Consider the following 23,019-nt stretch of genomic DNA (forward strand, 5'->3'; position numbering starts at 1 on the left):
AATAGTTGATGCCCAGCGGGAAACAGTATGGGCCACTGGACAACGTGCTCATGCCAGCCAGCCTTCTCTCTCATCTGGGACTGTCAGTGACAAGAGATTGGAGAAGGCATTGTGTTTCTGTATTACTATTTCACCTGCCTGACCTGGTCCCTCCACAACAGCGAGCATCATCCACCTTTTTTTCCACATGCACAGGTCATACAGTCTGACTGCAGAAGTATCAGGATAATACTGACCTTGTAAGTATTTTTTTTGTTGGTTTTATCCTCATGAATTTTAAAATTCTGCAGATACAGTTTTTCCTGTGCAGTAAAGTGGCTAAAAAGACCTGCAGAACATATTTTGCTGAATTCGTACTAGCCAAGACAGAAAATTCAAATTAAATTTGGCTTTGGATTGCCTCCAGTAACATTCAAAACACCTTTGAAAAATCTTTTATGACCTGGAGAGAGAGAGAGGGAGAGAGAGGGAGAGAGAGAGGGGGAGAGTTAAACATGAGTTTTTGCTTTCAGTTGCAAAACACTGTATAAACCGTGATGCCTTTACTAACCAGCAGCACTAAGACAACACACCATCCTGGCTGTTATTAGGGAGTAAAACAACCTCTGTTAGACTGCTATTCTGTCATTCAAACATTTCTAACAGACTGGCAACTGTCATAATGTTTGTATCTGTATGTGGACACGTCTACTGCTTGCTGCATGGAAATCATATGTTCATTTCTCCATCTGTCTCCACATAAACATCCAGTGGTGTTTAAGTCATTGCAAAGCCTTGCTGCTCTTGAACCAGAGACCTATGATGACCTAGAGGTGAAGTATCTGATTACTAATCCCCTAAGCCATGCAGTTGCCTTACTGCTGGGGATTTGGGAGGTAGTGTCTGGAGCCGATTCACTACCAAATCAAAATCTCATGCAGTTGCTCCACTGCAGAAAAGTCAGGATCTGCATATATCTCTTAACTCTTGTGAATGTTTGGCCACAAAATATTTGGCCTCCTTTAATTTAGTGTTGAGAAGGAAATTCTTACAAACTTTTGTACCTATCAAGATGAAAATCATGTAGCCCAAAGCTCCAGAACACAACAAACTGCTGTAAAGGCTTCACTGTACAGAAAAGCCTCCATTTTGCTCATCTGTAGTTTGTTTTTTCCTTCTGACAACATGTAAGTCTTCTTTGGAAAATTTGCAGAGTTAGTCAGAGACAAACTTCTTTTCCTGCTTAGCGTAGTGAGTGGGAAACACACATAGGTTTTTTTTCATGTGAATAAGTTCTTTGAATTTAGCAATGGATTGTATAGACTTTAAGCAATTTCACTTCTCTTAGAAGTTTCTGGAATTAACTACCAACACTTCATTTAGTGCAGTATTTCACTACCTGATACACTTTAGGCTTTATGTAATGGCAAATTTGGTCATGCTTTGATTATAGAAGTGTTGGGAAATGCCAGCTGGCAGACAGTAATTTGCTTTCCTGAACTGAATACCCTCAAAAAATGGAATTCCTATGCTCTAGTGAAGATTTCCAGCTTCATGCAATCTCTTTTCCCATCCCTTCTGACCTTCCATACTTCAGTGACAGCATTTCTAAGGTTATTTGCATTTAAGTGGTCATCTCTGAACAAAGCTTATGCAGTTTTCCACATTGCTACTTTGGCTCGAAGGAGAGCTGGCCATTAACACTTATGAAAAACTCATTCAGTGTATTAGCGCTACAGCAGATCCATTAGTGCTGCATATTAAATTCCTGGAGTGTCCAGGTGGAATCCAAGACACTATTTCCTGAGTTTCCATCTGAGATCTGAGAAGGCAGAAGCTGGAGGTGTATTTGGAGAGCCTGGTCAGATCTATCTTCTATAAGACAGGCTCATCTCTTGTGACACTGTCTCTGGCACTGAGGGATTCGCAGAGAGGTTCTGGATTAATGAGGTGGCTGCTACTTGGAAAAAGCCAGAAGAGCAGAGTTTGGAATACACTATGACGGACATAAAGCTATATGCTAAATATCCAATGTATTTATATTTAACTTCAGAGTTGACAAAAAGGCACCAAAGTGCAGGATTTTAAATTCTTCTGATTTTCTCTGATTGATTTAAATGTACTTTAATCAAATAAGTGTGTCTCAGTAATACTTAATACATCCTTTTGCGAATGAGACTATCTGCTTCATCTTCATTGTTTTATGATTGCTAGACTTTAGTACCATTCTTCTTGTAATTCTCATTTATCCTTCCTTTTTTAAACCAGAGGTTTACCAATGCATGTTTTATCAAAAATTAACTTTGAATGGATGCTTTTGGCAGAGTGCAGTTTGCTTCCTTTGCTTTTCTTGTCACTTTTATGAAGAACATGTTATGAAGTTCCTGTCATTACATTTAGCCCCCATACTCCTGTCATGCCTACTTAGCTGGTTTTCCTCCTGCAATATCACCTCTAGCTCCTCTTCTCTTTTCCCCCACAACAACAGCAAGTGAGCTTATTATCTGGTACTGGTTCTGGATTCTATTTATGTCCTGAAGACCAGTATGTAAAAAATGTCTGTATTAGTTTTCAGCTCCACTTGCTGGTACTGAGTACCAATCAATGTCTATAAATGATGCTGTATCATTAATACAGCTTTTGTCTAAAGATATTTAACCTCTTGGATTTACAAGTTCTCAAAATATCCACACTGTGCTGAGTGTCAACAATCCTTGACAGATTTAGATCTCATTAAAATAGTGGATGGGATGGTCTGCTATATGCGTGTTTCATTTTGAAGAGAATCAGAATGATCTAAACATGGGTTTGCCATTTTAAAAATAAAGGTAATATCTATATTTCAGTGTTTTTTAAAGGAATTCTTACCTGTATTTTGAGCCAGATGTAATTGCAAGTAGTCATATATCTCGGGTCCAGAAAATACCCTTTTCCATGGTGTCATATTTCTGAGCACTTCAAACAGAAATTAACTTGCATCATTCCCTGAATCTAGGGCAGAGAAAATTGAAATAGGTTCCTGCAATTCCTGTTATGCTGAAAAAATGAATGGTGCAAACACCCACATTTCAGATGCTGATTTACTTTTCAAAAAAACCCTTTAAAATATAGTAAATTAGTGGAGTTAATTTGATAAAATTGTCAGCCTGAACAAGATCCACAGTGCATTTGAGATACAAAATAGGACATTTTACAACTATAAATTAATTAGATTTTCTTATTTCTGTAGCTTTTTACTATTTAGTGATAAGCTGCTGATAGTCTAACAAATAACTGGTATTTGATTCAGTATCATACCTGCTATATCGGCCATAAATCTTTAGTAAATTTGACAGCTTTTTCTTCAAGATGCTTCCTGTTATCTTGTTAAAAATAAAACAAAACCTAACTACTGAAGATAGTAAACATTTGTTAAAGCATTGGGTAAGTTCAATAAAGCCAGTGTGTCAAACCTGAACAAGATAAAGCCTTATGAAGCTTCACAGACAGATAAAAAAGGACACTTGAAAGATGTTATGTAGAAAAGCATGGGTGTGCAACAGTTACTAGTCACTAAACCAAGTATCTTTTGTTGTTCCTTCACTTAGTCACAGGGTAAGTGAGCAAAGTAGTACTTCAGAACGTGTAGTCTGCCTCATTTTTCATAAACATGTAAAAGGTTAATTAATTACTGTAGAAGTCCATCCCAGTAGATAGGTTTATACATTAACAGTTAAATAATAGAAACCGAATAACATCACAGAGATCAGCTGGGCTATGGTTTTCAAACTGGGTTCCCTGGATGGCTCGGAAATGGGGAAGGTGGCTGCAACATAAAATGACAGCAACACTATTGCCATTAGTCATTTAAAGTTGGTGGGACAGAGTCTCCATCACAAATTGATAACTGGAAGTTCAGAGTCATGGTAGTAATGAAACATAAAAACATTACTGGATAGCTCAGAGCTTTCTTACTTCTTTGCAGATTGCATAAGCTGTAGGTTTGACGAGACCAGTGTTTGAGAACCAGTGGTAGGGTGCTGCGCTGCCTCTTTTCTTATTAGGCTGCTATTTAAAGAGAAATTCTTAAACAGTAGATTATTTCTATGATGTATCATCTGACATCAAGTTGTATTGATTAGTAATTCAATTAAATGATTTTGCTATAAAAGGCATGTTTTGTGGGAATTGCTTGTGGAACTGCAGGCAACAGCAGCTGTTGGATCATAAGACTGCACATATTCAAGTCTTTTACTAAGCATAATCATAATTAAATAGATTTCATAAGTACTTCAGTTACATACAGATATACTTACTTGATGTGAATTAAACAATTTCCAACTTGTACGGTTTTAGCTCAGGTATCGATATAGATACTCCTTTAAATTAATTTTTTTTAATACGTTTTCCATCCTTTTCCCAAACTGAGAGTTAAACCAAAAAAACCCCAGCACCTAAACAATTTAAGAGCAAAAATTCCTAGACCTGTCAAAAAGACTTTGAAATAAAGATGAAGAACTGTAATAAAGTCATCATCTTGGCAAGCTGAACTCCATAGCTTTTTAGCCACGTGTGACAAGTAAAAGTGACAATGGCAGGATCTCATCCATCTCCAAATACTGTGGGTTCCCAGATTTCTCAATTAACTGCCATTTAACCCTCTTAGATAATGTATTTTTATTTCAGTACTGGCCTAACTAAGTCTTTGTTCTGAGTATTTTAATCAACTCAGGGATATCCTTTAGGTTTAGAAGTTAGTTGGAGCATACAGAATCACAGAATCACAGAATCACAGAATAACCAGGTTGGAAGAGACCCACCGGATCACCGAGTCCAACCGTTCCTACCAAACACTAAACCATATCCCTCAGCACCTCGTCCACCCGTGCCTTAAACACCTCCAGGGAAGGTGACTCAACCACCTCCCTGGGCAGCCTGTTCCAGTGCCCAATGACCCTTTCTGTAAAGAATTTTTTCCTAACGTCTAGCCTAAACCTCCCCTGGCGGAGCTTGAGGCCATTCCCTCTTGTCCTGTCCCCTGTCACTTGGGAGAAGAGGCCAGCACCCTCCTCTCTACAACGTCCTTTCAGGTAGTTGTAGAGAGCAATGAGGTCACCCCTCAGCCTCCTCTTCTCCAGGCTAAACAACCCCAGCTCTCTCAGCCGCTCCTCATAAGGCCTGTTCTCCAGCCCTTTCACCAGCTTTGTTGCTCTTCTCTGTACTCTCTCCAGAGCCTCAACATCCTTCTTGTGGTGAGGGGCCCAGAACTGAACACAGTATTCGAGGAGCGGTCTCACCAGTGCCGAGGTAAGTGGGAAACAGAGTAAGTGGGAAAAGATTAATTCAGCACGACTGATTTTACTAGTTGCAACTTGAAAAGCATGCATATAGATGAGAAGACTTCCAATTAATATTATTTCAAATTAAAGTGAAGAGTCACTAATTTATTCCCATTCCCTGTTCTTTTGAATAATGAAAGCTGCTCATGTTAACCATAGGCCAAAGTGAAGTTGATTCCATTCCTTGTTTACAATCAACAGCTTTGACATACTGGAATATAACTGAAAATTATGTAATTAATTGTTTCTTGCTTTTTTTTTCCATGAAATGGTGTTTTGGGACAAAGTAGAAGCAATAGGAAAACTTCATATTCTGATAAAGCATGATGATCTGCAGCAGGGCTTTTGTAGACTTTTGGCTGACTACTTGAAAAACCCAGTTTACTTCTTATTAGCGTACAAGATACAGGAATCCAAAATATTCCTATACATATTTCCTATACATTTTAGATTTAAATAAGCAGATTGAAAGTAGGAATAAAAATTAAGGTAACAATATGCCTCTCTTTTAGGCTTATATCCAAACTCTTGTCAAACTTGCCCTGCTAAGCCTTTGGTGACAGAGTTGATTAACTGAAAGGAAGAGTTAGAGGCACTGTTCCTTGCAACATTTAGGTCAGCGTTGGTGCTGTCTGCCGTGTATCTAGGGCACGTCTAATTAATCCCAGAATATTACATAATGGCTGGATTACCTCTGTCAGCTTCTCCCACAGAAACCTGGCAGCAAAGATTTTTACCTTAGGTGAAGAATTTTCCTTTCCGAAGGCTAATGGGTGATTTTTTCTCATAGTCCATCTATATAATGTTTGTGGAACTCCTTAGAGAGCCCTTAGGTTATGAAGTATTTAGTAAGGGTGAATAACTTTGCTTGAAATTAGTGGAATGTTGCCACTGATTGAAACAGAGCCGATATTTCACCTCCCATTGTTTTTAAGACAGAAGTTATCAGCCGTGGCCTTCTCAGCTCTAAATTTGATGTTGCTGTTCAAAACAATCACATATTTTGTTTTTTCCTTTTCTTACGCCAAATGAGTATACAAAGTGTTTAATTAAATTAAGACCAGAAAATAGAGCAGAGCTGCAAAATAAATAAGATTGTCACTAAAGCCTACTACAGCTCAGGAGAAGTTAAGGAGCTGAGTTGTGTTTGTGCACTTTTGTAGTCTACAGTCTTCCCTCGTCATTACCAGAATAACATCAACACTTTGAAAATACAGTCATCAGCTTGGGGAGGTGCTTAAATCAAGATGAGCTGCCACTGTGGAGCTGTGGGTACACAACGGTGTCAAGTAAAGAAATAATCCAGTGCAGTTGCTGAACTAAGGATGCACTGCTTTCATGTTCTGTACATCACAATAGTGATGCACTGAATCACAGTACTAAAAATAAAGCATTAATTAGCAATGCTAAATTTATGTGCAATTATGCAAGGCTCTCAGAGTCTCAAGAAGTACTACGTTTGCATCCTGAGGGCAGTGTTGTGACTTTTAAAATCAATGCTTGATAAACATGCATTCATCTAGTATGCAGAAAGTCAGATGATTTTTTTTTTTATACCTGATGACAAAGTACTAGAAGACAACTTATTAGCTGCAGAACAAGAAATACCTGTTATTGGAGATCTGTTAAAATGCACTTAAAACATCGGCCAAGGATACCACAGACATTTTTGTAGGGGACAAGGTTTGCTTTTAAACCCCACCCTCAGCTTTTCCAATGATGCCCTTACAATCTCCTTTATTTAAACATCAAAAGGTTTTCCACTGCATTTGGTATAGCACTTTTGTCCAAATCCTCATTTAAATGCTTCTACAGATACCTTCAGAATTACACAATATTACAAATGTAAATAAGATGTAGATTTTTCACAGTTGTTTTCCTTTCCTATGCAAGTTGATTACTAGAGCAGGAAATGCTATTCATAAATGCTTGATACCAACATATTAAGAAATCCATATAAACCCCCTTTTTTTTTCTTTTAATTTCACTTGAGAAACATTCAAATTGGTATCAACCATGAGTTTTGCCTGAATTAAGATTTATCTGCCTTTCAAATGTGCAGTTGTGGATCAACCGATACCTGCATTAATATGCCTTACATCTACATGCTGTTTTTTAGAAGTTACATTTTAGCTCACATTAGAAGAAGGAAAGCAGATTTTATTAGACATAGGATGAGTGTACCTGCAGCAAAAGTACATACAGATGTGTCACATACATAGTCAATGCTGTGAAAGTGCCAAATCACGGATAGGTCATTTTGATGGGTTAAAAAAACCACATTCAGTCTAGTGATGTGATGTTAATAATATTCCAAGTTAATGTAAGCCATCACAATTCACATTGCTCTTCTACCAGGTTCTCCTACTATGATTCTAGACATTGCCATAGGAGGGGGACTCCCATGTCTTTCATTGTGGCCTACATTTCTGGCTGTATCTCAGAGTCTTAAAAGCATGTGCCACAACAGTGTGCCCTAAGGCAGGTAGGCTCCGCATGGATTCTGGTCATGCAGCTAAATTCAGAACTGATGGATGATGGGCTTCCTGATGGTATGTATTAAGTAAGATACCAAAGTCCAGTTACTGAGAGATTATAGCATATTTGTCCTTTTGCACTAGTGATATTATCCCATCGTGTGCTTCATCACTCTGTTCAAGCATTGTGCAAACTGTGGTGATGGTAGCAATATGAAGACAACAAAAAACTCTCTAATCCCACCATTCCCGATCACGTAGAATGCCCACTAGTCTATTAAATTTCCATTACTTTTTTTCTGACCAGCCTCTCAAATTCATCAGCCTTGGGTATCTAAGCAGGCTGTAGACTATTAGTGAAAGTTATGGTTCTTGGAGTTAACTATTGTTTCCACCTCAGCTTGACGAGACAGAGATAGGTAGCCATTGAGAAGGGGAGTTATTTGTGTGTATTAAAAAGGCTCTAAATGCTGTGTTATTGGCCCAAACACAGCAGAAGAACACAAAATTGTTATTCAAAAACACTTAATCAAGTTAACTTAAGAATTCTTTCCATTCAAGAATCTGGATTTTAGACTGTTAGGCATAATTTGACTTGTAATACAGAAGTCAAGGGAACAAGTAGCTATTGCTTTGCTGTTAACTTAAGCAGGAGCGATGAATAACTTTCACTCTCTAAAAGAGTAAGTGCATATAGTACATGTAAAATGCATGCAATTATCTTAAAAAGAGTTTTTTGTTTTTATGAGTGGCTGCACAGCTTGAATTGTTGTTTAAAAATAAAATAGTTCATTTTAGGCCCCCTAGAAATTGCTTCATCTGATAATTGCGTCCTCTCTGATCATTCAAATCTTTCACTAAATCTTTTGTTTCCTGCTACTGCCCTTTTGTTTGTCTGTCATTCTTTTCTCTTCCTCAAAAAAAAAAAAACCAAAAAAATTGTTTTATACTACAGAACTGCTCATCAGGCTCCAACCTTGATACTAGGATTTCCAGTTTCATGGTCAACTATCTGGGTAAAGTTAAATGATTCTCCCCATTCAAGTACCTGCACTAATCTCCATTATGAAGGCAAGTGTTTCATCCTGCCCCATGGTGCATAGAGAAGAACAGCGATGCCATCAGTATCTACACACACTACATAGACTAAGAAAAAGCCAGACCTTTTTAAAGCTTCTCATGTCACAGCCTTCTCCGTGCTGCTTGCAGGGTGGGAGAAGTGATCAAACAAGTCATCAGATTTGCCACAGTAATCAAATAAGCCTTCAGCCCTTCAAGGTAATACCAGCCTCCTGATGATGAATCCTGGGACCTAACATAAAAGCCAAAGAATAGGCAGATGCATTCAGTAAGCACCTCTCACTGTTCAAGAACTTCGGATGGGCAAAGTCTTTAACAAGTACCTGTGCGCTGTGCTAGTTCATGACTTTGTGGTACATCACCTCTGCACAGCAGCACATGCTTTTGTTACAACAGTCCTTGTATTAAGTGTGGCAACACCAGGACTCTAAGGAGAGGGCATAAATCAGGCTCGCAAATTTTCACAGTTGTCTGAACAGACCCAACTTCGCACCAAACATAAGCTCAGGGGTTCTGGGGATGATCATCCTCATGAGTTTTGTACTCAAGTAGAGATGTTGCTTTTTCAGGGTTTTTTTTGTGGGTTTGTTTTTTTTTTTTTTTTTTAACAGGATAAAGATCTGGTGTCCATTGCTGGTTATCTCAGATCTGCAGCACCTTCCTATTGCATTTATTATATTGCTAAAGAATGCAATTGTGTAAATTGATCTGTCCTACAATCCTTAGCATCCGTTTTTCTTCATTCTTCTGTGATTTCAAGTTTCAAATTCAATATATGATTTTATGTATCCTGCCAAAAGTGTTTATTTTTATGACCATGAGTCTCTCAGTGTTTGTCTGTTTTTCCTTAACTCTGACAGTGCTCTGAACATGCCACTGGCTCATCAAAGCAATGAAAATTAAGTAAAAGTCCTCATAGAAATGAAGCTGCTTAACGTCAGGACAGAAGTTCCCCTGCCTTCTGGTTTTGAAATTTCGGTATGCAAAATGCAAAAAGATCCTAGGAGGACTGGAGCACAGCAAGGAAGTACAAAGTTCGGGTACTGCTTTGCAGACCTGGTTCACCTAGTTCAGCTCTTTATTTATCTTTCTTTGCTGTATTTTCGCTTTGTACAACCTCTGTTGTGTATCTTTGTCTCATGTTTGCTCAGTGACTAGCACATACTAGTCCAGTCTATTACCAGAGTGCCTACAGGATGGTGCACGTACTTACAGTCTCTTAATCCTGGAAGAAGTTGAGATACAACTTACTTACCTGGAAGTTTCAATATGTTTTCTATAGATACAAAATCCCACAGGAATTTCACAAGGTGTATCTGCACTAATTAGAGTCTTTATCCTTTGCATGCCAGAGCTGCTTCCCCCCCAGCCCCAAGTTTGAACATTCATATCATCCTGGTTATTTAAGGACACATTTGAAAATGAGTTTCACACTCACAATCCACCTCTAAAGTAGTCATAAGTCCTGTGAAAATTTTTGTTTTCAACAACCAGCTTGCATAGCAAGTCGCAGCTTCCATTACTGTTCAGTTGCTTAACTTCCAAGAACCCTTAGGCTGAAATAGCTGCAGCTGTTCAGTACCATTAACTGGATATTTCATCTCTGAACATATAAGTACCTTTTGTGCATCGAATATGATATACTACTTTTTCTACTTGTATTTTAATAAGCTTTCATCAGTATTTTTACCCGATCATTCTTAAGGTCCGCAGGCCAGAAGCTGAATAAGTGTAAATCACGCAGCTTCAAATACATCAAAGAATATTCACTTGACTTCCCACTTCCAGTTTTACTAGACTTTTCTTCAACTAATCTTGCAAATGCCTTAGCCACATCTATTTCCTACTGTATGCCTCTCAATCCGCTTTCAATTACCTCCTTCTTAATGTATAACCCCTCTGTAATTCTTTCCCTTTAAATCCTACTTTTTTTTCAGTTTTTTTTTTTAATTAGCTAATTGTTAGAAGCATTTGTAAGTCTTTGAGATTGTACTTCTGAATGCGTTGTGGTATGTTGACTCTAAGGGCTAAAGTTTCTAAGCAGCTTTCAGAATAATGAGATTTGTGTGCATGATTCCCTTGCACTGCTTTAAAGATTTGCTCTTTAAAGTAAAAAGATTTTTTAAAAATCAGTTTCTTTGTGCTGCTGTCTTGTAAACACTGTGCTCAGAGCATGCATCTGTTACAGCATAGTTACTCTTTTTCTTCCAAGATACTTGCTGTGCCTGAAGATCTTGTGAACATATAACCTTAATGTTCAACTTTATAACCTAAGGGTGTGTCATCTTTAGCAGCAGCTGGTATGCTCTGCAGTTTTTTTCAACTTGCCTCCAGTGTGCACTTAGCATTTGTATGCGTCAGATCTTTGCAGTAGGCATTCCTTTAAAAGGAGATTCATTCTCTTCCTTTGCACAACCAACATTTCCACCAATAAGAGGCAGCAACGTGTAGAGACCTGATGTAAAGTTTCCATCCAATCCAAAATGGTAGACCCATGTGCCATATTTTTCAAATTAGCAATGCCTAAAATCTTAATCTAAAATTCTTGGGTTTTGCAAGCTGACTGGCAACCACATTTGTTCCTGACATAGTCTGCTATACTTTGTATTATTACAAATCTAATCTAGCATCTAATTGTCACCTGCAGTATGCTTAACTCGGCAATTTGGGTTGGGTTTCCTGAGCCTAAGCTTGGATGCCTTTGTTCACTTTCCTACTGATGCCATAGCACAGGTATGCCAGCATGCCACGTGGCTGGCTGTGCCAAACAAAGTGGGTTGGCTTCACTGATTACGACTCTTGCTCCTGGATTATTTGCATTGTCTGAGATAATCCCAGCACTCCGATCATGCCTGCTGCTGTGCTTTCCCTGGGTGCTGCGGGCCAGCCATCAGTCTTAAAGCCAAGCTTAGCACTCCTTGATGGGAACCAGGGCACAGTCATGGATTATTGTTTTTTTTAACTCTTTCACCTACCTTTCCTGGCACAACTAAACCAGCTCTTATCCTGTTATTTTCTTCAGTGCTAATTGAAGCATGTGCTGAAGCATTTAGCATTGAAAAAAAGCATATTATTCTGCTGCTTCCTCTGCAGATCACATTTTGAGTTCCAAGTTTTTGCCTCATTGGCAGCTTTTTTATTAACTTGCTGATTCCATTAATAATGAGCTATGTGAAGCATAGTTACTATGCAAGTCTTCTGGAAAGGAGAGGAGAAAGAAAAAAATCTGTCTAGCACACATATAGTTTCCACACATAGCCTCACTTGCCCTCCCCTATCCTCAGGGATTATGGAATAGTGACTTTGGGATGATCCTATTATTGTAAAGTTACACACATGCTTAAGTTATAATTTCATGACCAAGTTACTAAGCCTTGTGCAAGGTCTGTTCTTCACACTGTTGAAAGCTGTGTAAGTGTATATATTTTCCATAATTAAGACACTACCCACTAATTGGATTTAACTGAACCCTGCAGGAAAAAAGATCAAAACTGTTAGCTGCAGACTTTTTAAAGACACTGGACAAAGTTAGGGTTACAAGAATAACATGCATTACAGGCAGACATGAACAACTGAATCGTAGAGTGGTTTGAATTGGAAGGGACCTTAAAGATCATCTAATTCCATCTCCCCTGCCATGGGCAGGGACACCTCACACCAGATTAGGCTGCCCAAGGCCCCATCCAACCTGGCCTTGAACACCTCCAGGGAAGTGAATGACAGTTAAAAAGAAAAAGCATAAAGAAAAGTTAAGACTGTTGGGTATTTCCACATGTTAAGATGTTTAGAAGGCTTCATTCTTATCTACGTTCTATTTGTAACAATTATGCTCTTATAATTATTTATTTAATCTGTAACTTCTTAGTAATACAACTTTAACATCCCGGTGTGTTTTATAGGCATTTTAAAATGCTTTTGAAGAAAAAGTTTCCTGCATTCAGAGTCATCTATGTGCATGCACTGGGAACAGAGGAAGCTACAGTATTGTGGATGTAGGCTGAATCCTCAATACATGTTCCTGTCCAGCACCCTGTAGTTTATCATCTATAAATACAGAGAGATAGCAGATGCATGGGGTTTTTTTGTTTTGGTTTTTTTTTGGGTTTTTTTTTTTTTGCTTTGTTTTGCTTGCCCAGTGAGGTTACTTGGCATAGCCAATTTGGGAGAGGCAAAAGAAAGGAGACCAGAGTCAGGCTTTTGTTCCCTGGTTAATGCAGCATTTCAGGTCAGTGAGCCAGGCTGTGTTTGCTGCTGTGCATTCAGTCTCTTCCCTGTATTTACCCTAGCAGTCTTAATTCACCTTTGGGGGGAAAAAAGCTTTTCTTCTCAAAATACTTGTCATCAGATATTCAGTTATGGTTTATATGGATTTAAGGAATTGTTACACAAATGTTTTAAGCATGCAAGAGTGAACTGCAGTCATATACAGCCTCAAGGGTGTCAGGGTGCATAAAAGATTGTAATTCTTTAAAAGGTTTCCAGCCAGAGGATGATCCTGTGTGGACCTGGTAGATGGACACAGCAATTCCCACAAATTCAGCCTGTTATAAGCAGTAGGACTAAGCTGTGTCTGACAACCCCAGACCTGGCACTGTAACTAGCATCCCCAAAAGCAGCCTGCCACATTTTAAATCCGCTCTGCCAAGTGCTAGAGCAGGAAAGGGCAGAAAACACACCAAAAGGAGGATATTTTTCCCATTTTTGATGCCAGCTCTTGCTACTAAGGCTTTTTCCATAGGGCCTCAGTCCTTGCAACTGTATGAATAGCTTCTAGCCATGACAACTAAAGAAAAATGCAATCTTCCCATCCTTGCTCCCCACACCCTATCGCTCTCCCCAAAAACTGACCGAGAACTCAAATAGCCCTAAAGTCAATGCAAACACATTAAGAATATACTTTATGAGCTAATTTGTGAACAGTGAATTCTGGATGCTTGCCACTGGCAAACTGTTTTGTCTTTCCATCTTCAGTGTCATGCCTTTTCCTCTTTCTTTGAGGATAAAGCTTCCTGGGCTTTCTAAAGGTTTCTGGTGACCTTTCCTGAACTTGGCTGGCTTTGTCAGCAGGGAGGACTTCTGTTGCTATGGCAGTGGGAGCCAGGGCCCCTGCTCCAGTCAACAAGTTTGAGGAATTTCTTCTCAGGCATCGCTACCACAAGTAAAATGGAAATTAGGTGAAGCCTTCAGTATACATATACTGCCTGGATTATCTGACATGACATCCTTTGCTGCAGATAGGTAGCTCTGCGCTTTATAGAGGACATTACTTCTTTGGTGAATTTCGTAACTCAAATGGACTATTTTGGGATCTCTTCTATGCTGAGTTAACATCACCATTGTCTGAGAGTGTGGGCTTCAGCATGGTGGGTGGTGGCATTCCCTGCATAGGGAGTTAGGATAGCCTTTCCACAAGGGAGATAGTGGCATCCTCCTGCTCCTGCCATGTCCAGAGCAGACCCTGCATCTTCATGGAGACCTGGCATCCGCACTTGAGCTCCCCCTTTGCCTCTCTGCTGAGCCAATGCAATATCCTGTGTCCCTTTGAAAAGCGTGTGGTATTAAAATTTCCTTTCCTGTTAAGCACATTGTGTTCTTAATTTACAAAAGGCAGAAAAAAACCCTTAAATATTTAAAACTGCCGAGAAATGTTTAACTCTTGAGAATTTTGCCTGTGCTGGTGGCAAGGTCCTCCTTGCCTCTGCTGTTCAGACAAAATAACATTTTTTTGTTCGCAGAAACCAAATATTACTGTCAAGTTTTTGTATGTGTGACACCAAACCATGCAATGGTTTCCTATTATTATTCTCCTTCAGTTCCATCTTGTTGGAGAGAAGCCAAGCCACAATAAGTATTCTCATTGTAAACTGTATTTCCTTAGGAACTAGTGGTCTCCTTGCCCCCACCACATGAGCAGCTGCAGATTCACAAACCGTCCGGCACTGCGGAGCCCAAGCACCTTTGCTGGGGTTTGACTTCATTTACAGAAAAATCTCCGTGCAAGTAAGCTTGTATTTGGTCCTCATACACAGCTGTTGCATTACAACCAATAAAGCTTAAAGAGGGGCCTGCAATACAGTTTTGGGACCACGTAACAACAGCAATACAAAACTCCTTTGTGCCAGTTCACTCTGCTAATGCAACACAGCAAGGCCAATGGATTGCAAGAGTCTGCCCAAGGGTTATTCTTTAACTGGGCTCTTTCTATCCTGTCTTACACCCTGCCACTTCCTCTCCTCACTTGTCATTACCTCTACATTATCTTTATAAAAAATAAATGGCCTGGGGAGGGGTTTTTTTTGAGAGTCAGAGAGAAAGATAAGGACTAAGATCCATTCTCAATGAAAATGTTCCTGTTTGGTGAATGGTCTAAGACCACTAAACTACTAAAGGCAAAGGGGTTGGGTTTTTGACCTAGCTTAAAAGTAGAACACTTGCAAGCTAATGGAAACCCTCTCCAGAAAAGCAAATAAAGACTATGATCTATTAAAAAAAGTCTAAAAAATTCTGCCAGAACTTAAATATGCTTTACATGCCACATGCTATAAAAACTCAGATCTAAATCACTACTGCTTTTAGAAGAATACAAATTCAAAGATACGAGCCAGTCAAATTCTAATCCTTTACTAAAAGAACATTACTTAACACACAAATCAATACCTTATTTAAATTAAATCTGTAAGCGTAAACTGTATACACATACTGGCAAAAAAAGCCTTAATAACTGCTAAATTGCCTGAAAATTGCTTCTGTTCTGGGTAGAATAAATATTTTGTGATATATTTTTGTCTCTTCATCTGAAATGCAAAGTGTTTTCTTTATTACTGATATAACATTTATGATTTCTTAAAACATGAGCTATAATATTTGCATACGCCAACCATTGTGCTTAGATACCAAATAAAGAATATTGTGGCAGGCAAATAATAGAAAAATATTTAGTTTAACTTGCTTTTAAAGCATACGTGCTTTAAAAGAGGAACTATTTTACTCTAGGTTTACTGTCTCTAAGGGGAACTGAATATACTATAGACATTATCCATGGCAAAAGCATTCTTAATTTCTTCACATATGCATCGACAAGTCTGTCCTGGGAATCACCACAGCCTTTAAAGAGTGACCTAGCTGAAGATCTCAGTAATGGGTGAGATGGAAGACTGATGCAATATAAAAAATTTTTGCATAGAAGAAAAGTTCATCAACATGCCCTATACCAAAAGTAGCCTGCATGGAGGACATGGCATTTCTGGTTTTGCTTTTAATTTACTGGAAGCTGGAATGTGGTAGCTCTTAAAGTACTTTGCATTTCGTAATACAAAAGTTATGTCAGAAAGAGGGAAGAGGCAGGACATTGCATTCAAAGCTTTTGACAAAGTACCAAACTCTCTTCAAATTATACAAACACAGGAACTATATGAGAAATATTTGCTAACCTGCAACACAGCATCGTATTTCACTAGATATGTTGCCAGTTAATACACAGAAAGCTACCTTTTTTCCATCTGTAGCTCACCTAGTCCATACCATGTTGCCTGTCAGCCTAAGAGACTGCTGGTATTGCCTACGCTGCAGAAAAAGTGTCTTCTTATCTTAGAAATGGCAGTGAGTACAGCAGTGACACAAATAACATTGGGCATGCTGACAGCCAGGTGGGATGGCAAGAAATGCCATTTTGCCTTTGCTTAGCAGGGCACACATCACACTGTCATCCTTGCCAAGTGGCCAGTCTGCAGATATGGCAGGCTGTAATTTCTTGAGCTGGGGCCTTGAAATGCAGGTTAGAACTCCTAAAAGGTCAGGGCCACAGATCTTAATTTTGTAGCATACTGTTTAAAATAAAAAAACCCCTGAAACCAGCAAATGCAGCTTGCCATGAATTTTTATAGTCCTGTGTCCACAGTAATTCAAGACCTGTGTTCCAGTCTTCCAGTGTCACTCATTTGTACCACTTTCATAAGCTTATAGTAGCAAAAACCATCTGTATTCTCAGTGGATCACATTGTAATTTTGTCTTCCTACCAACCCCTACCTCCTCACCTTTTCCTTCCCATCCTTCTGCTATTTCAGAAACAGTTAAATAGACAATTCTTGTTCTCAGGTCCAAGCAACAACTGCAAATGACATCATAAGCTCCCTTATGGCACTGACACTTGACTTGCCAACAGCAAATAATTTAGTCACTGACCTGATTTTGGGTTGGCATGGTCTCCTATCAGTTGTGTGTCCCAGTTCTTGGAGAGACAGGGTCGTATCTTAGAAAGCTGCAAATGCAGGCGTCTTGGCATGAAAATGGTGGAGCCACAGCTGGTCACCCATCACGAGGTGCAAACAGGAGCCCCTGAAGCAAAACAGCTCAAAAAAACCTGAGATTGAATCTGTAAAGGCTTTACATACCCTTTGGCATGGTCTGTGGCTGTGTGGGATTAGTGAGAAGCTGGGAGGTATGGGTGACAGCAGTTCCCCACTGACTAAACCTTCTGTCCCAATGCTGCTGCTGGTGCCAGCATGGACTCTCCTGGGCCGCCTGAAGTGTATGAGATGGCCTAAGGAGACACTCCACAGGATTGCCCACAGATGACTGGCTTCCTGTTCTCAATTTGGGTTCTGGGAAGCACTGAGGGGATAAGGATCACCAAGTAATTTGGATATAGTATCCATCTTCTAGTAGGTCAGGCAGTAGCTACTGAGCTAACTTCTTTGGCAAAGGGCTATGAGTGACTACCTTGCACGTACTACTGCTGCTGGAGTTAGTCTCCTGGCTGTGCTTTCTAAACTCTTCCCCATTTGTTTGTCTGCCTGTTGGGAACTAATTTCCTTTTTCCTGTCAGTTTTAATCCTCCCTGCCAGAATGAAGGTTTACCCTGGCATTTTCTTGAAGTAGAAGCTTTTAAGTTCTAAATCAGGAGACACGTTTTACTAAGACAGTGGTGAAGGTCATTTAAGAATCACTTAGGTCGAAGGAAAAAAAAATCCTAATTTCTTTTTCCACTTTACTTCAAAATCCAAAAAGAGTGTAACTAGAGTAATCCAAACTCAAACACCCCACCAGACCCCCTTTTCTGCTTCCACTCCCCAAGACTTCCAGCTGAAGAGGTCACTATAATCCCTCTTCCAAACCAAGGAGCATACTGTGCCACTGACTATGAGTACACAAGTGGATATTATTCCCACCCAGCTGGAGCAGTTTGTTGACCACAGCTCATAGCGTTACCAAGACAGGCAACACACCTGACTGGTGCAGGGAACGACCAGTCAGAGAAGTGGGGATGTAGGTGCCACCTTTGAGCTGACAGGCAGCTAATCCAAGGAGCAACTACATGAGCTGGTGTTGTCACAGGCTTTTCATGATGGAAATTCAGGTGGTGGGCAGCTGCACTCTGCGAGTGCTTCTAAAGAGCTGCTGGTAATATGGAGCTGTATATGAAGGCTGGGATCTTGTAGCTGCAGCTTACCTCCCCTGGTGGAGCAGTCTCCCTCATGGACACAGATCTTCCCATCCTGGAGTATCACAAGCTGCCTTCGCCCTTACCCATCCAGAGGCATTGCAGAGGAGGGAGGGAAGTGAGGAGGTTGGAGCTAGGTTTGGATGCTCCTCTGCTTCCAGATCAGGAGGAGTAAGTATGGCAACATGGCAGCCTTGAAGTAAACGAAGCGTCAAAGCAGAAACCCACTCAGCCTCCTTGTCCCTCTTCTCATGCTAAAGTGCTCTGTCCTGAGTTGGTAAACGTGCACCAGTAACTGCTGTGTAATTCCTGCCCATTGCCTGTGTCTGCAAGCAAGGGCAAGCCACTCATTTCAGAACATGATACAGTCCCTTCTTTTTCTCCCTGTTTCAGGTCTTATTACTCTCCTGATATGTCCTTCCTGCAGAAGCTCTTGCCTTGAAGGCTTGCACCTGATATTATCATACGTAATTATATAATTGATATACAATTCACATAAGGTGCTCTGGTTTCTTTTATACATGGTGCTTTCCTCAGGCTGTGAACTTCAGGTGATGCAAATGGGAGAATCCTCTATTGTTTTACTGTGTTTAACTTTAGGCTATGTTAAAACTAATGCCTAATTTTGATGTAGCTAAAGCACTTTATTGTTCTTTTAATAACTGGTTTTTTTATTCCTAGTAGTTTCCTTGCCAAAGGCAGTGCCTGTAACATTAAAGACTCCAGCCTGATTAGGGATTAATAGGAGGTTTTGTTATGCATAAAATCCCCCTCATTTTTATTTTTTTTTGTAATCACCATTTCAATTTATCATCATTCTACAATTATATTTACCAAGGTTTGCTCAGTGGAACCACCTGTAAAGAATTTGTTTTGAAGAGTTTAGGTGGTAAGCTTAGGTGGAAAGCAACAGTTTTTCTTTCCTTTTGCAGCTGGGGATGCCTGCAGCTTGCATTTGACTACAACACCTTTTTAAGCTCGTTAGATAAGAATAGGTACATATTTTCACTATGTGCTTATGTTTTTATTATTTTGGCTACTTTTGACATTCAAAGGTCTTCAGAAGTAACTTTCATTTTAACTGTTGCCTCAGAAAGCTGCCTGAACAGATGAAAATTAGATTATGTCCAAGTAAGTTCTGCCACACTGCCATATGTAGTGGGGGTCAGGGATAAATTTAACTAACTAATTTAGATTAGAAAGTTTTATGGTAGAGGTACAGCAGTGAAGAGCTGAAATATATCTATAGGACTTGAAGTAAAGAAATGCAAATAAGAAAAGAAAAATAATTCCTTTAAAGTTTAATAAAATAATAGGCAACTAATAATGAGCAACTCTTCCTTCCCTAGTCCTTGAAGATGATTGATTGACTCTTGCTATTCCACTATATGACTCCTAAACATCTGCAGTACAGGTACCCACTTCCAGTAAGCTAATCCTCTTTAGGAAGATGATGTATTTTATATCTTATTAGTTGTAGACAGAAGAAGAACCAGTGGTGCTGGGAATTTCTGGTGTGGTTTGAGGGTTTTTTTTTGTTGTGAAAGGGGGACAAATAAATCTCTGCTTATATGACTTTTTACTAGAATCAAGTCCTTGCTGACTTTTCCTAGCTTCCTTACTTGTTACTTGAGGACTGTTGTTCTGTACACACATTTGTATTTGCCTTTTATTTAAGTGCCATTCAAGATATGCATTCTGATAGTGCCAGAGCTAACAGTACTCTTTGTTGGAGATTAATTTGGTTTCTCTTTCTGTTGATATTACACAGCCAGTGTGGCTGGGGGCAGTGGGAACAGTGAGCAGCCATACCGCTCTGAGGAGGCCTGCAACTGTTTGGGCTTATCTAGTCCTTCACCTACTCAACAGAACAGGTTATTTTAGCAGCAGTAGATGTACAACAAATTGAACCATTAATGCTGTAGCTTCTGAGAGGTATTTATTCATTTAGATAATGGTAATTTTTTTTTAAACTGTACTTCAGCAATCTTCTACTTTGTATTCCATCATGTAATACATCCAAATAGAAAATAGAACAGGTATACAATTTTTATTCCATTGTTCATCTTCTTAATTACAGTCTAGTAATTTACAGGCATATGCTCTCTGTAAATCCTTTAAGCACACCTTGAAATCATTATTTTAATGCATCAGTAAGTTGGTCAAAGCTTCTATAGCTGTTGTTTAATAACATCTAAGCCAACTATCTCATACTAGTCAGCACAGAAGTGTATGTTTTCGTTTTACTTATTATCATGTATATATTACTAATTGTAGCCTATTGTATAATAACATCAAATGCACATACCTGCCAATAGTGTCCCAGTTTTTACAGAGAGCTATATTTCCTAAACTGCAATAACCAGAGAATTTTATCCTGGTTCCCAGAAGATTAGACAATGCCATCTCACTTGCTGATTGAGCTCTACTAGTCGCCTATCAGCCTAGATCAGCACTGGCTGCTTTACCTACTAGCACATTGGATAGGGATTATACAAAGTTGACGCCAGTTCTTCTTGGCCCTTTAAAATTGTTTATAATAGCTGAAATTGCCAGAGAATGTTTTGTCCTGAATGTCATTTAACAGCGAGAGAAGGCTGTAATCCCAGACTCTCAGAAAAGTGAGAGAAATGGATATTTTGCAGGATACCTGCAGGAAAGGGTGTTTATTCTCAGAGATGCCTGGAAAACACTCTGACCATCAGAAAGGCTAGTTGATAAAGAAAAGCATCTCAGAGGCTCAAGAGAGGCCACAAATTTCTGTTTTGCCACCTAATGCTGTCTGAAATGTGTGTGTGTTTATGTGGGCTGGACTGCTGTGAAGTGTTTTTGAGATGTGCAATGGACCGGATCGTCTGAAAAGCTAGTCAATTCTAAGGTACTTTGGCGAGCAGGGTCTGAAGTGGAAAAATACAGGTCAGGCCAAAGTCAGAAGGAATGTGCCCCTTGCAGCGACAGCAACTGTGGAGAAAGACTCCCAACCCCAAAGATCAGGTTTATATAGCCATGGTACAGACCTTTATGGAAAATGAGCAGCAGAGCCCTGATGAAGCATTATTATCCTTCCAGGTGTAGATTACTATGATATGTTTAGATGTAGAGCAGCAGCTACAATTTGAAGGCTAATATGACAGGAAGAAAGGAAAGCGAACTTTAGGGGGGCTCATTTTTCTTCTACACGAAAAGCCTTTTCCTTGGCTAACAATCCATTCAACAGTGCAATTGTACAGCCTTCACACTGGTACTCTGATTTCCTAGGAACTCATCTAAATGAAAGGACAGGGTATAGATTCTATCTATGTGTTCTGGTTACAAATAAATGGCTCTGGAGATGTACGAAAACAAACAGGAAATAATTGAGAATTCTCTGCTAATAGGAAAGAAAAGGTGAAGTTTTACTGCTGTCTCTGCCAATAGAGCTTTGATAGTGAGAATCATGGGGACACCTTTTTATATATATTAGCTTTGCAGTCATATTAGGGAATAAACTGGAGCCCTGTAGAACTGAAAGGAAGAGCTGCTGCACATTAGATAATCACACTCTTTTGGGAATTTTGTAAATTAAAGCGCCTTTGACTCCCTGCACCTTGACTAGACATGAACTTGTATCATGCATTAACCAGAGATTACACATCCATTTCAGATTTGAAATAATGCCTTCTGTTAAAGTTGTTATAACCCCTTGGTGGCTTACCAAATGACATATTAAAATAATTCTAACTAATTTTGTTATATTCATGTTAGTTCAGTAAGAATAATCACAAGTTAAAATCTGCTTTCCAATGTTAAGTTCAGCTGCTTCTAAACATTTATAGGAAATGTATCCACTGAATAAGCTGCTTCTGTTCTTAAATATTTCCCTCTCTGAGTAGCACTGAATTTTGAAGGTGGTAAGAAAGTACATCACCTTCTTCTACAATTTTATCCCTCAAAGATGTTTGTCTGCCTGTGCTATGAACTATAACCCTAGCACAGATAAAATCTGTAGTGAAACTGACCCACAGGACAGGACTTCTCTCTTCTCCTTAGGTGCCTTTCTTCTCCCTACCCTTCTGCTAGCACAAGCTGCAGCAATGGAAGTACCTGAGGCAGAAGGGCTTGTGGCTCTGCCAAGGCAAGATCAAAACATCTTTAGTCACTCTTATCTTGAAGGACCTGCAACAGCAGAAAAATCTCTTGGCACAAACCAAAATGGAGGGAAGAAAGAGGACCAGCATTCTGGCAGAATAGTACAGATGGGGAACCAACAGAAGGGGAGAAACACCAAATAGAAAAAAGAATAAAGAAAATAACTGACATGGATAAAAAGGGGTGAACGCTGCAAGGAGTCATTCACACTTTTCTGTTTTTTAGAGCTGTATGGGACGTCTGAAGAGAAACATGTGTTGTCTTGATCCACATAGGAAGTTGGCAGAACTACTTTGTACTGATCTGAGTTGACATTTGCTTAAAAATTTAAACACTTTTTCAAAGAAAGCTGAGATGATAGAATCATAGAATCACCAGGTTGGAAAAGACCTCTTGGATCATCGAGTCCAACCATTCCTATCTGCCACTAAACCATGTCCCTGAGCAACTTGTCTTACCCCTCTTTTAAACACCTCCAGGGATGGTGACTCAACCACCTCCCTGGGCAGCCTGTTCAAGTGCCCGATGACCCTTTCTGTAAAAAATTTCTTTCTGATATCTAGTCTGAACCTCCCCTGGTGCAGCTTGAGACCATCA

General features: G+C 39.4%; 1 protein-coding gene across 1 annotated transcript in view; it reads right to left on the bottom strand.

Annotated features, from left to right (window-relative positions):
- GALNT7 (polypeptide N-acetylgalactosaminyltransferase 7) overlaps positions 1-17,842 on the bottom strand; it is a 91,448-nt gene extending 73,606 nt beyond the window's left edge. The window contains exon 1 of the mRNA XM_069855782.1: positions 17,037-17,842. Coding sequence (XP_069711883.1) covers positions 17,037-17,054 — 18 coding nt within the window. The 5' untranslated portion in view covers positions 17,055-17,842. The remainder of the gene's footprint in view (positions 1-17,036) is intronic.
- Between the last annotated feature and the right edge of the window lie 5,177 nt (positions 17,843-23,019).

This window comes from Phaenicophaeus curvirostris, chromosome 4 (genome assembly GCF_032191515.1).
Source record: "Phaenicophaeus curvirostris isolate KB17595 chromosome 4, BPBGC_Pcur_1.0, whole genome shotgun sequence".
Taxonomy (NCBI): domain Eukaryota; kingdom Metazoa; phylum Chordata; class Aves; order Cuculiformes; family Cuculidae; genus Phaenicophaeus; species Phaenicophaeus curvirostris.